This window comes from Haliaeetus albicilla, chromosome 9, assembly GCF_947461875.1.
Source record: "Haliaeetus albicilla chromosome 9, bHalAlb1.1, whole genome shotgun sequence".
Classification (NCBI taxonomy): domain Eukaryota; kingdom Metazoa; phylum Chordata; class Aves; order Accipitriformes; family Accipitridae; genus Haliaeetus; species Haliaeetus albicilla.
The window spans coordinates 21,291,552-21,306,305 of record NC_091491.1 but is presented as its reverse complement, the minus strand read 5'-3'; the positions used below and the strand labels follow the sequence as shown (position 1 = coordinate 21,306,305).

General features: G+C 35.4%; 1 protein-coding gene across 2 annotated transcripts in view; it reads right to left on the bottom strand.

Moving 5' to 3' along the window:
* Positions 1-14,754, bottom strand: part of CLSTN2 (calsyntenin 2) — a 416,894-nt gene that overhangs the window by 227,073 nt on the left and 175,067 nt on the right. For both annotated transcript variants that reach the window (XM_069792059.1, XM_069792060.1), the window contains exon 2: positions 11,843-11,965. In XM_069792059.1, coding sequence (XP_069648160.1) covers positions 11,843-11,965 — 123 coding nt within the window. The remainder of the gene's footprint in view (positions 1-11,842; positions 11,966-14,754) is intronic.

The following is a 14,754-nucleotide window of genomic DNA, read 5'->3' as shown; positions in this document are numbered from 1 at the left end:
CAACACCACAAAAAAAATAGAGGCTAATCATTTAGGAAAAAAAGGCAACTTACACCTCCTTTCTGCCAAACTCCTTCTCATGGCCAGTGCATTGAAGAGTAAAGATGACAATGTAACTGCTGAAATAAGGATCCTGAGAACTGAACATATCTGATGTACTTGTCGATGTCTGGTATTTCCACATGCTGTAGCTACATCAAAGCCATCAAGCCTCTCTGGATTAGCAGATATCTGAAGATGTAGGCAATTATTTTGTTGAAGTCCCTTGAAGCCTGCTATAACAAAATTCCAGAAGAATGAAAGCCCAGCAAAACCTAGATGTTATATCAGCCCTGTTGTTCTCAATATGTCTCCTTAGGAAACCCAGCAAATTCTTACAATATTTCTCTCAACTTCTCCTTGCTGCCTCACTGTATCTTAGTAGGATCAGTACCATTCACATCCCAGTGACATTACTCTATGCATGTAACATGATTAAGAAAATACTTGGTTCTTTACATCACGTGTTGTTTTTTCATCATAAACAATTGGATATTTTGTCTCTTGATATTAAATCTATAATGGCCAAAACCAAATACAGATCTATTCAGTGACAAGCATATCTAGCTTTTTAGTAAAAAACAGGACACATTCAATTTCTTCTTCACAAAACAGAACCCCAAGACTAAACACTCAAAAAATTATTTTTTAATTTTGAGAAAGAACTAACAACCTTAAACAAGTCTACACAATGCATCCTCTGTCAACAGTCTTCAACCTTTTTGTAAGAACACATTTCTCCCACTCTTTTCCCCACTCCACTAGTTGCCAATACTTTCTCTTCATTTCTTATCCCTAACACTGCAATATCTCAGTAATGCATCTACCTTACCAGCTGGGAGCTGGTATGACAGCCATAGAGATAGAGCTGTGTAACCATATTGATGTATATCTCTTGCAGGATTGTTAGCTTAGGTTCAATATCCACACTGATCCAGTTGTTGCATCTACTATAAACATACTACATACCTATATCATAAAAGATTATGGAACAGAAAATAGTGACAGCTGAGAACAGAAAATCCTCCTTGTGCTTGGTGTTGCACAAGGAGACTGTGTTCAGTGCTGCATAGTCATTGAGATAAAAACACTTAGATTTTTTTATAGTCTAAACACACAGGAAAAAGGACAGTGGAAGAAACCCTAGGTCAAGAGAACAAATTGGTTTGAACCTGTCCAGTGTTAGAATTCTTTATATTCTCCTTCCCCCTCTTGCTTCATAAAGGTAGTATCACATGCATTTTTTAGGCTGCCCTAGCAAGCAAAGGAAGCAACAGCACTTACTGGCTATTGAGAGAGTTTATTCTAGTCCAGAAAAATAACTTTTTTCAGCTGTGAGTGGAAAGTAGCAGATTTAAAAGAAAAGGAGGTTTCTCAACTATTCTTTCCATAAAAGAATTGCTGACCAATAAGCAACAGGAGCTCTAAAGATTAAATAATTACCTATATAGGCTGTTCTTTTAAAATGTTTTTAATATTTAGAAACCACTTCAAGCAAACAACATGCCTTTGCTGCCTTACACTAATTCAAGTAGTTCCATTCTGAGGAATACATTTTAACATGACATTTTCCCAACTAATTTAGCCTATTGATTTTATTTTTAAAGCAAACTGGAATCCTGTAGGGCCCATTTTGTTGCAGTAAACTAAGTGGTGCAAATTCCAAGTCCACTTGTTATGTTACTAACACTTCACAGTATTAGAGATTATTTTTCTAAGTCTGCATAAATAAGGCTTCATGCTTTTACAAATGTTTTTTTTTTAAAGTCATCATCCTTCACCTAAGAACATGACAACATGCGAACACACGCAAAGAAGGAAATATTTGTGTGAAGGAGATAAATGTAATTGAATTAATGGACAGACCATGGAAGGAATGAAAGTGTGAAGAGAGATATTAGAGTGGAAGTTGTACTATTTGACTCAGAATAGTTGTTTATTCCTTCACTTGGATCCTCACAATACTTTTTTCAGCCCTTCCTCTGAGAGTCCTTTATGTTACTGTAGTACTGTAGTACTACTTACTGAAGTAAAGATGGCCACAGATTTTGAATTCCCAGGTTGACATACCCCTGAAAGCAAAAATGGACAGGTCAAGTTTACTACTTCTTGAATACCAAATAATGAAGAGAAAAAAACTGTGCAAGAAGAAAAAATATAACAGTGGTATCACTCTTGTCCGTTTCAACCTCATCACTGTCCAGCTTCATCCCTTTGAGTTATGCTTGCTGTCATCGATTTTCAAATAATTCAATTTATATCAATAAATGTTTAAAAATGCTTATTTCTACCTGAAATTGTAAGAATTTAAGTGATGAGATTCACTGCAAGCATAATGACAAAGAGGTCTAACTACAGCAGGGTTTTGTTACATGCTTCACCTGCTTACACTTATTTGGCAAGCACTAATTTTAAGAAGATATGAGCCTGTTCAAACCTAAGGCAGCCCTTAACGTATCACTCACACCATAGTAAGAGAATTATTCCTCATCATTTTATCCCCAAACAGATGATATGGAGGCAATGATTTATTCACCTGAGTTACGTATGTGCTGCAAATCAGCATGAGACTGCTACTGCCAATTAGTAATTCTACCTTTAAATAAAATTTTAAGTTTGCTGATGAATCTCCTGTGTGAATTTGGGAATGTACTCAGATCACAAAAGTCCCATTTTAAAATGCTTGAAGTCACTTAACATCATAGAACAAGTATAATAATATAAAATACTAGGTACTTCCTACAATGCTGTACTTCCTGTAACATTCAGAATTTAAACTCATAGCTGAGGAAACATCACTGATTTTAGAGAACTACTGAAGTGTGTAGAATCCATGCTTAACTACATAGCAAAAATTACATCTCAAAAGCAAGTTACAGTCTTAATTCACTCCAAAATATTCCATTGCAGAAAAAAATTGTTAGAATAGTAACTCAACAAAATAAATTACTTTCTGCAGCTTTTAAAATATTTTGTTGAAAATAAAAAAGTAATGGACAAAGTTCATTGAAATAAATTACTTCATATTTCAACTGCAGATTCAGGTATATTGTTCACAGCATAAAATATACATGAATATAGCTGGCTAATCACATTGCTTGGTGTCATTCTATGCAGCTATGTCCTTACATGATGGACAGTCAGCACATGGGACAAATTACTACAGTATCACTGAGTTTAGTTCTACTGATTCAAGATTTACCATCTCTTTGACATGTCTCTAAAAAGGTGTTTATTAGCAATGCTTTACATAGCCTGTATTATCTTCACCAGTTTATTGAGATACAGTGCAAAGATTTTTATCAATTAAGAACTGTTGATGACTCAAAAACATCTATTGATGCTTTCATTTCACTTTCGAATACTCACAAGTATTTTTTATAGACAAGTAATATTTAGAACAGTCTTGGAAATTCCATAACTGAAGCATTAGCAAAAGCATTTAGAAAAATTTTGATTGTTTGTGGATGTATACTTAGCTTTGCAAGTAAAAGCAAAATTCATTGTTCACTTTCAATGATCACTGAAGAAAAAAACCTGCATTAAAATTAATTACCAATTCTTACAAAAAGTAAAATATTTTTGAGGTCAAAACCATAACATTCTTATGACTAACAGTGTAATTTCAAAGAATACAATGGGGAAGCAGACTGTTATTATTTTGAACTTCCTATAAAATTTGCCTGACATAATAAGATCTGGTTAAGAAAAAAAGTTTATCATTCCTACATTACTGCACTTTGTTTCAATGGATTTTTTTATTTGATTCTGGATTCAGTTCAAACGAAACACTTATTTTCCAGAATCGTCAAATACTCTATATTGCATTTCTATCTTTCACAACAATTTGGATCTTACAGGTGAAGCTGAAGGCTTTTAGCAGACTAGCAGGAAGGTCCAAGAAAACTGCGTCTCTTGGTTTCCCCTGTCATGGACTGCTGGATAACAGTAATTCCTACAACACTATTCATTTGAATTTGGCACAGATCTTTGCTACCTTGAATAGAAAAATTCTATACACTGGTGGGGTTTTGGGGGTTTTTTTTGTTTGGTTTTTTTTTTTTTTAATAGAAAGCTTCATTTTACTGGATTATCTAGCTATCACCAGCCCTGCTTCTGATGACAACAACATTAACAAGTTGTTAAAGTTTGTATTTTTTTATTAAATGTCATGGTACTCATATGGCAAGGCTTCATTAGTTTCAAAGAAGGTGTGTGGCACAAAATCTACATCCATAGTCAGAGCATGATAGCAGCTACCAATTTTGGGACCTACAGGCTTTGCAATTTCAATACTTCCCATTTAGGCTTCTCTCTAGTGTTCTGAGGAGCCCAGAAGTTTAACAACTGACACTATTTCCCTGGCAATGCCAGTTATAACTTATTTTAATTAAACAGGTTTTTAACTAAGTAGTCATGTAGTATGATACTTCAGCACAATAAAAAGCCAGATTCTGTCCCTGTTCTCATGTGTATGTTTGCATATCCACTGTAATATCCTGCCCAACTTTTCCAAAGATAATGTCTTATTTATAAAGAAAACTATTCAAGAGTTGCAATTTATTTTCACATCAATATTTTCCATAAGTAGTCTAAAAGCCCAAGTGAACATCATCAAACCATAATTAGTTCGTTACTTTATTTGCTTCTTTCTGGCTTCAAGTAATTTAGCATATTTAGGGCTAATAAAGTTTATCTCAACATTCTCATTCATGACTGTTTTCATCTGCCAGAAGCAACTTACATTCACTGTCCATGCATTAAAGTCGAATTTTCTTCCTAACCACTTAGTCCTGCAATAACAGACCACTCGGCATTTACTAAAAGTTCTATTAGAACAGTCTGAATTCTTGACCCTTTAGTCTTCTTTTGAGACACTAATGTTGCCTACTTTTATTTCACTACTGTCAAAATTACTAAGAAAGGCAATCAAACTTAATTGACAAAAACTTCAAGAAAAAACAAACAAAATCCCACAAAACCCTCAAACCCCTCATCTCTGAACTTCAGGGACTAACCAACAGAGGTCACTGTCAGAGTGATATTTTTGGTGCATTCTTAATCTGAAGCCTAAGCATTTATCACTCGAATTTTACTGGAGGATGAGCAGCATCCCTAGGTCAAACCCTGCATCTCTGGAATCGATTGTGCTATTGCCAATCTTTTCTTCTACCTTAGGTTATGCTCACCATGAAGAGATTCTTTTTTTTGCTTTTAAAGGCTACAGTCTTAACTAATTAAGCTACACTAATACATGTAATCTTCAAAAATAGAAGTTTAAAAAATCAGCAGGTGATTTATTATAATTAACTGCAATGCTCCATGGCTTCACTTGCAGTTCAGATTTTTTGATCACGCATCATTTCCACAGTGAAATATTTAACACTGATGAATTCTGGGCATCATGTTTTAAGTCTGGCTGACAATAAGTTAAAACCTATAATATTCGGAGTCATAATTTGAAAAATTATTTCCATATTTTTAATGTTGTACCAAAAAGATTGTTTCTGTTATTAATGCCACTGCTTATCAATAAAAACAAACAAACAAGAAGGCTAGACAGCTTCGCAGTTTGAAGCAGAGAAATGGGATTTCGTGTTCAGCCCCTGGGTGTAAGGGGACTGACAACTACTGGATTTGCTGTGATGCAGCTGAGAAGTCACACTCCTCTGAACTGCTAAAATAACAAGGATGATTTGGGAGAGTTTGTGGATGCAGCTTCTGGTTTAATGAACATTCAGACATCCTTCTTGGCTGATTTTATTGTCTCCTTATCCTTTACAGTGGTTTTAGCACAGTCAAAATGTAGTCAGAGACTGGGACTCCATCTGCAAAGGAAGTCTGATTTGCAACTGCTTCTGAGATTACAAGTACCTGTCTGTGTGGAGCCAGGAAGACACACATCTGACCTTTTTTTAAAAAGGCTATCTGTAAATCTATCAAGAGCATAAAAGCAATTTAAGACTTAATGGGCCCAACTCACTGTGGTAAAATTATCCAGCTTAACCTTGGTGCAACACATTGCACTCAAATGGAAGTGTATCAGCCTAATAACAGTGACACAGTGAAGAGTTAGGCTCTTCGCTTGCAAGGTGAAAAGGGCATTCATCATCTCATTGTTCTGAAAGTTACCTCCTATTTCTCTGCTTCACTTCTGTATCAGTAACACAATGGATAGCCAAAGCTACACACACACACACCCCCCACCCTGCTGTTTCAGACACTCACAGTAGTTTTAGGGAGTAACATAAAAGGCTATTGCTGCAAAAAAGAATGGGAATAATCTGCTCTGCCTAGCAATGGTGGATAGGACAAAAACTAATGGGCTGAAATTGTGGTACAGAAAGTTCAGGTTAAATATCATGAAAAACAGTGACTATGGTGAAGCATGGAATAGATTGCCCAGGAAAGCTGTTGCATCTCTGTCACTATAGATCTTTAACATTAGGACAGAAAACTATTTATCAGGAATAACACAGGTATAATGGGTCCTGCCTTGGGCAGTAGAATGGACTGGAGACATCCTGAAGTTCATTTCAGATCTGTTTTTGCACAAAATTGCTGATGAAAAAAAGTTGCTGTTATTAAATGCAGACAGATGTCCTTTCCAAATAGCCTTCCAAAATCCTACAGCATTTTGTGAGGGCTTCTTGCTACCACAGAAACAGAAAATTGTCAAATTGATTCAGTTGATCTCACCTTGTTTCTAGCCAAACCACTCCTAAGCCTGAAAGTCAAATCCTTGAAGGGATCTCCAGCCTCATAACCAGCGTGCGATAGCTGACTGTTGTATGGCTGACCCTGCAGGTTGGTGCAAGCCTAATTAACGTTATATTCCTTCTTTTGGGTGGATTTTATTATTTTTTTTTTCAAGAGAGATTCCTCCAATGGATTTCCCTAAATTTGGTAATAAGTAAGCCCCTACTGCACCTACACAATACTGTTTGAAGAGAGGGACAGAAGGCATAACTATTTCTACAGTACTTGCAGTTTCTTTGTTGTTTTTCTTTCATTTGGGTTTTTTTTCTGTGATACCCTGCAAAAGGCGCCAGGCTGCTGTGGTAAGTCGTTATCTTATAGATCAGTTGTATCTCAACACCAATGTGTGAAAATCTCTTTCAGGTCAGGACTTGAAAAACTGAAGTTTGGAAAACTACTCATATTACTTCTCACGCTTAACCATTTGCAATGGTATTTTCAAGCTTTCCTTCAAAACTAGAGGTCTGGAAGATGTACTTGCATGAAAAGGAGAAAGTGAATATGTTCATACCATGATAATTTTGAAAACCATGATTTTACATATACTCCAATTATTGCACAATTCACAATAAATTCATAAGATAAAGAGACACCGAAGACCATTCATTGCAATCTTGTGAATGTCTTCATGCTCCAGTTATGAAATAGGCTGATTGCATTTGACAGCCAGCATTTTCACATGGCCATTTAGTCCTGTTAGTCTCTGTTAGCCCTCCCTGCAAACACAGCCATGTTGAGAGGGTAACTGCACAGAAGATTCCTTTTTCTCCTGTCATCACCCTTGATATTAAACATTAGACAGAGGTGAGAAGAAAAGTGCAGATTATAGTTATTTTCTCTTGTGACCACTCCATGAATAGGGGTTTGACGTGCACCGTAATGTGTGTACTACTAGAAGGGGTTGACAAGACAGTTAATAAAAGACCTACCTTAGTAGCCATGGAGAGTAAAAGGCACAGGTATTAGGAATAATGTTAAAGTTTCCAGAAATGAAAACAGAAATACTGTTTATTGTTTAGAGTATGTCTACGCCACAATTAACATTTAAAACAAAAAAAAATGAGAACATGAGAATGGGTATAGAAAACAAACCAAATCACTCAGGGCAGATAAGAATCCTTGATTAATACCAAATGTGTCTTAATAGCTTAGTTCTGCTTTTGTGCCTAGTAACAAAGTAGTTATTAGGTGAACGATTATTTGCTCAGGTGAAAAATATAAAACACATAAACTACCTGTGCACCAGGGCAACCAACATGAGCAAGCTGATCTGTACGTTGCTCAAAGCATCCCTGATAATACACAGCTCAGAGCTGGAAAACCTGCACCATTTCTAGGCTCCTCTTGCTGAACTCAGAGCTTTTACAGCGAGCAGTACAAAGAGCCCTTCCTGGTTCCTTTAAGCCAGGGCTGTACAGCAGACCTGTGCTTTCCTGCATGGAAAGAACAGTGCAATCTCCTTATCTGCTGGTATCTGCTACTAGTAGTGCACGTCTTGTCATCATTATAATCCTAGAGACCACAGTGCTAGCTGCCTATCTGCAGATATCCCAGACCTCAACACTAACTTTGTTTTATAAAGCATAACACAATCTGGAGACAAAAACTCAGTGAGGTCTATAGTGTCCAAGGCAGGCATGGCCCCAGCAGACCTTTTTTGATGTGACATACTTTCCAGCTTGACACAATCGCACCTCCTTTCTGAAGCTCTCCTTGCCTTGGCCATAAACATAAGGACTACCCACCCTTACTTCCACAAGTTAAGCATGGTTCCAAAAGGACTATGCCCTCAGTAGCAAAATATAGAAATAAATATGGAATAAATAGGAATAAATTAGTAAATAAATGTATGAAATAAATATTCATTTCAGCTACCGTGACCTGTCACCCCTTTCAATGATAAACCCTGCAAATTTTCCTCAGCCTCTCAGTGATTACAGGCACTCCCTAGGCACATCAACCTGGTGGTTGGCTTGAGAGCTTTCTGTTGTTAGTTCAATTTTGTTTCTACGGGACTTATGCCCATATGAAAACTGAAAGGATATATAGCAGCTGGGTTAGGGCTTTTTTGTTTGGTTTGTGGTTTGGGTTTTTTTTGGTTTGTTGGAGGGGTTCTTCTGTTGTTTGGTTTTGTGGGTTTTTTTTAAAGTCAAATACACACTGATATTATTGAAAAAAATGTCTACTTCTATAAGCTAACACAAATGCTGATTGAACAGCCAACAACCTGCTGGTATACCTTTGCAGCAGCTGTAGTTCCAGAGGAAGAAACCATGCACATTTAGTTTTAGTATAGCTTGTTCAAGGAGATCTAAGTAGATATATAAGCACAGGTCAGAAACTGCCCTGATATATTCTTGAATCTGAGCCCATTAAAAAAAAATAAATAAAAAAAATCATGTAAAATCTATCAAAAGACTAAATTTAAAATTTTTTTCTACAATGGTTGGACAAAATACAGAAATTATTAATAGGGTCATGGGAAAGAAACTGTTGGAGCTCTGATTCTCTGGTACAATTGAACACCAATTTATTATACTGTAGAGTAAGTATTCCACACTTAAACAAAATATGGCCATAGAAAAATTCCACATTACAATATTATTAAATGTACAGCTACCAAATATTGTTAATGTTGTAGCTGTATATATTTTCAGTTTTCTTCTCCTAAACACATTTCACAAATTGAATTTTTTATAAAGAGCTATAATAAAATTAATGATATTATGAAGCCAGATAAAATTACATTATATTAAAGCAGAAATTTAAAACAGAAATAAGAAGTTACTCCAACAATTTTAAAAGGTAAGAGTCTTTAAAAAAAGCACACAGAAGTTTTTCCCAAACAGGTAAGGAATCCAGGCCCTTCAAGGGAATTAAGGGTTCAATCAGTATTATAATACTACATATGGATTGCAGATCATGAGGCGAAATGTACAATATTACCTGGAAATGAACTACTAATATTGGGGAATACACACCAAGTATTTTCCCCCCAAGACCCCATAATACTTCTTAAAATATAAATAATTCAAATAAATGAATAAACTAAATTAAAACTACTGTCTAATGTAACCTTTATCACAAAAGCCAGTTTGTCTGTGCAAGTTCAGTATTTCATTCTACAAGAAAAGTAAATCCTTAGTTCATGGAAAACATGTTGATTGCCCCAGTATAAAAACCATAGGAAATAATCAGGTTAGCAAAAATCCCCAGTCAGCAAGGAGTTTGTAAAAGTATCAGTGGAAACAGCACATGTGATTAACATCCCTGTAAAGATCCCAAGGGAATGCAAGTAAAAGAAGCAAATATGAGATGAAACATTCATAGTAATAGAAAAATCCCCCCAAAATGAAACGGGCATCTTTTCACTAGGAAGTGATCTTCATTCCTAAATAACTGTACCTGAAGATTTCACAGACAGATTTAGTTTAGCAAGGATTTCATCTGTTTACATTACTGTTTTCCACAAACATTTGGAAGAATGAATTGCACATGTATGTGAAAGTTACTATTACAAGAAAAAAGTGTGCTCAAATACATTATGGATAACTGTTTATCATTCATAGTCTCATTCCACACTTTTTGCTTGTTTTAAATATAGTTGCTTCTTGATGAAGGCATTAAGAGAAATAATTTGGAAACAAATACTTTTTCCTTTGCTTCAAAAACTAGTACCTGAGTTAAGGACACCTTATCCTGAGCATCTTTGTATGAAGTACACCTGCTCTGATTATAATTAGTACTTCCCAGTTAGAGGCTGTCTACTTATCTCTGAATGGACATTGATTATGCCTCCATTAGCAAGTAACTTGGTGCCATAGGAACTGATCAGCAGACAAAGGTGTTTCATGCTGAGGTTGCTGTATCCATACGTATATGCTATTTGAGGCTTTTACCTCTAACTAAATTTAGCTGAGTCCCCTCCACTGAACATCCCCAGTGCATATAGAGTTGAGGAAGACAAGTGTTCTGTGCAACCAAGAACCATGGGGCACCATGAGTGACAAACCATTCTTGATATTAAAATGGGGTTCAATATATAAAAAACATTTTGTGAATCCCTGCTTTGCAGGGTATGAGTTTATGCCAGTATATGCTTTGGGGGGAAATGGCTAAAACAATTCTTACATGACGTTGTAAAATGCTGTTTGGGCCAAGTACTTTGACTTATTGCTTATTGAACATGACTGTATACCAGAAGAACAAGGATACTCAACTTCACTAGCTCCTTTCCTTATAAAAGACGAACATTCTTAAGCCATATAATCTTTTTAACAATTGCATCTTTTTAGGGTTTCAATACTGCTATCAGGCCTTAATATTCTCCCTTTTCTTCAAAAATATTTTTAATGAAACAGGGAATTTAAGAGAAAACTTGCCTGACATGCAAAAGTACTATTTTCTGGTTAAGGAACTCATAATATGACAGAATAAGTGTCAGGAAAAATAGACTTAATATAAGTAAAAACTTCTATATGACATACATCTATCATACAGCAATCTGAGCCAAAATCTTCAAAACCTCCATTAAATTTTCTGTCCAAGTCTTGACAGTTATAAAGTACTAACATGGTAACATAAGGTTTAAGCAACTTTAAATATTTGTCACATAGTTTGTCCATAACTAGGGAGTGGAATCAGAAGAGAGAAAGCAGGGGCTGTTATTACAAAACAAAATTAACTATGTATTATTACTTTAGGCAATTGTAATGATTCACTTCCATAAAAGCAAATTCAAATTTAATTATATAATTATTGTGTTTTCATTAAAAAATATGTTGATACGGGAAGCCTGCTGTATTATGCTGTTTATAATCACTTCTGCTTCACAACAAATGAGCAGACACATTTGTTCATTGTAAAAGACACTTCATTTCAAGGTCTATGGGCCAATGGTCAAGTCCTGAGTACTGAGATAGAGCCTCTAAACTTGTTCTTCAGATTACATTATCTCTGCACCACAAATTCATTCCTTACAAATGCTAGTAACTTCACAATGCAATCCATAAGCTAAAACGCTGCTGTTAACGTATGTTCCTACCTGCAAAGGGAACAGGTGCATCTTTATCCAAAGCAACAAGGGGAGGATCCAAAATTACAGTGTCATTGTTTTCAGTTATGATTCCATGGTATGATGTCTCAATCCAGGGCTTGTGTTTGTTCACTAGAAAAGAAATAGTATGCCTAATTAATTTGATTTGTGTTTTACATCCATTTAGCTCATTTTATCTTTAAAGAGAAATTATTTAATGCACATCCAGTATTAATGTTATTACTGAAAAGCCACTAACAAGATCCCAAAGTACTTCATAAACATTGAAATATTAAACCAAAATTATATGTATATTGTACTGCAATTCAGTGATGAGAAAACCAACACTTACAGACAACCCTCTAATTAAGACACCAAAGTAAAAAGCCAGTTTTCAAAATCTTTTCAATGTGTACCCAACTGTCAGATATAATTAAGGTCAGACACTTCTGAACACTTCTTTCAGTTGCAAAACTGTGATGCAAGAGAAAGGACATGCAAAGAAACACAACTCCTGTCAAGACACAAAGGCAAGCAAAAGGGCAGGTGAGAACATTGGACTCTTGGTCAACTTCTCATTTTATATTTTTGGAAAAATATCTAAAATTACTTTTATGTTCTGTACATTGTAGACAAAAAATAAACTTCTACATTTTAATCACTGATAAAAGCCACCACCTCTTTTCCATTTAACCAGCTTTAGTGATGCTTAAATGGGATCTGAAGTTTTTCTGAAAAATCTGTCCTTCAAATACAGCTGTTGCACACTAGGATATCTGATCTTGAAGTACATCGGAAGATCACACAAAAATGCACTTAAAGTAGGGAATATACCATGTATCATCAGATTGTCTTACTCCTGAACCCTTTCAATATCCATCCCTCTCACCAACCATCTCCTATTTATTGAACAGTACAAAGATGCATTTTCCCCTTCCTTTTTATTTCATAACAGTCTTAGCTTTGCTATGCTTATAAATAGCATTTTATTCCCACAGCTACAATCACAATGTTATGTTTCTGGAACTCCTACATAAGTCATACAATGGTGCTAGCCTAAACAAATTACAATTTGAAGAATGTGCTACCCCAGGTATGAAGGAACACTGCACTAAGGAATATTTACCATGTTTTCACCAAGTCCAGATGCAAGGTAATTTTTGTACTTATTATTTAGTTGTGTGTATCAGATGCTACAGAAAACATCTGGTGAGATAACAGAAATCACCTCAAAGATGGAGGGTTGACACTTAAAGCAAAACCAAATTGAACCAGGTGGCATTATTTAAAATAACCTCAATACAAAAACAAACAAACTAACTAACTCCACACACACACACAACCCTAAACTGTTTCCTGCCTTGTCTTCTGTAAAACCTCCATACGAGGACGAGTTTCAAGTCTTCCCACATAGTTTCTTCTGTGTGAAGAAAGTAGCAAAAAACACCAAACAATAGAGAGGGCTCTGGCCACAGCAGAAGAGCTGGGCAATTAACAAATTATTTTGTTCACTGGCTATTTGGGCAAAGTACATAAATATATTTATGGCAAACTGAAATTCATTCTTGTTCCTTCTTGTTTCTTTCTTTAATCATTAGGAAATTGTGGACTTGGGAAGAGTGATCTAAGGTCCTTTTAAAGGGGAATTATTTTATATTCTAACAACTAATATGAGAACTTTGAGATCATTTATATGTTGCAATATAATTCTTTCAGAAGAAAGCATACTTATCTTCACAGTGGTTTTGCCCATTTTTGCAATAGCTAAGCAATGGGAAGATTAAACTGAGGATGTGTCAGGGAAAGGTGAAACGGAAAATAGGGAACTCAAATCTCTTCATCTTGTAATGACTATACAGCCAGGGGAGAGATTGGCAAGTTTATGTAATAGGATGAAGGCCAAAAGTCTTGTCAGTGTTGAAATATGAGAAGCGATGGATGCAATTTCAGAGCTTTGTATGGCATCTGGGATTCCAGTTTGCAGGGCAGTTGGAAGTATTCTGTATTTGTTATTTGAATATGTGAATTGCCTGAACATCCAGACACATAAATATGCTCCATTGGTGCTCCGATATGACTCAAAGGCTTTGACTATACAGAACACATGCTGTACAGAACAAAAGGCGATCTCTTGATTGAAGGCAGATACAATTTAACAATAATGAACTAGTAAATAGGAATTTGCATGAAGAAGGAACTCCTTATGTAACTAAAAGTTAAAGTACCAAATCCAGCTTTTCCTTCCTCCTGGCTCTGTTTATTGTCTGAGCTCTCACAAAAAGAAAAAAAAAAAAAGAAAAAAAAACTAAAAAAAGAAAAAAAAGAAAAAAAGAAAAAAAAGAAGAAAAAACCCACACACATACACACACAAAAAAAACCCCAACCCAACACACACACACCCTTTCCTCCTGTAGATTCTACCGAATGGTTTTGATGACACTTTTGCTTAAGAAACAGTCTCAGTATAAAGCGACTGCAATTCTACTAGCCTTATTTTTTTTTCAGTTAGTGTCCTATGAGCAATAACAACAGTCAAATGAGTGACAACAACATAATTCCTTAAATTATGCTGGGGTGGGAAGAGAAGAAAGTACGTTAAGAGCAAGTTCTACAATTTAGCCCTAGACCTTAGAGACTGGTATTAGGAAGAAGAAAGGAACAATAAAACAAAAGCAAAATACAATAAAAGGTCAAATTATTTGCAAGCTCTTATAAGGTCCATCTCCAAAGGAAAAATTATGACTATACAAGCTTTGTGTAACTTGTGGTGTGGAAATTTAAAAAATAATGGAAAACATCCACACTCTTTGGGAGTGCAAAACAATTCTTTTGCATCAAAAGGTCTATACATTTGAAATATTTTCACATAATGAAAATTATTCATCCTTTCACACTGTTTTGGATACTTGTTTTAAAATAAG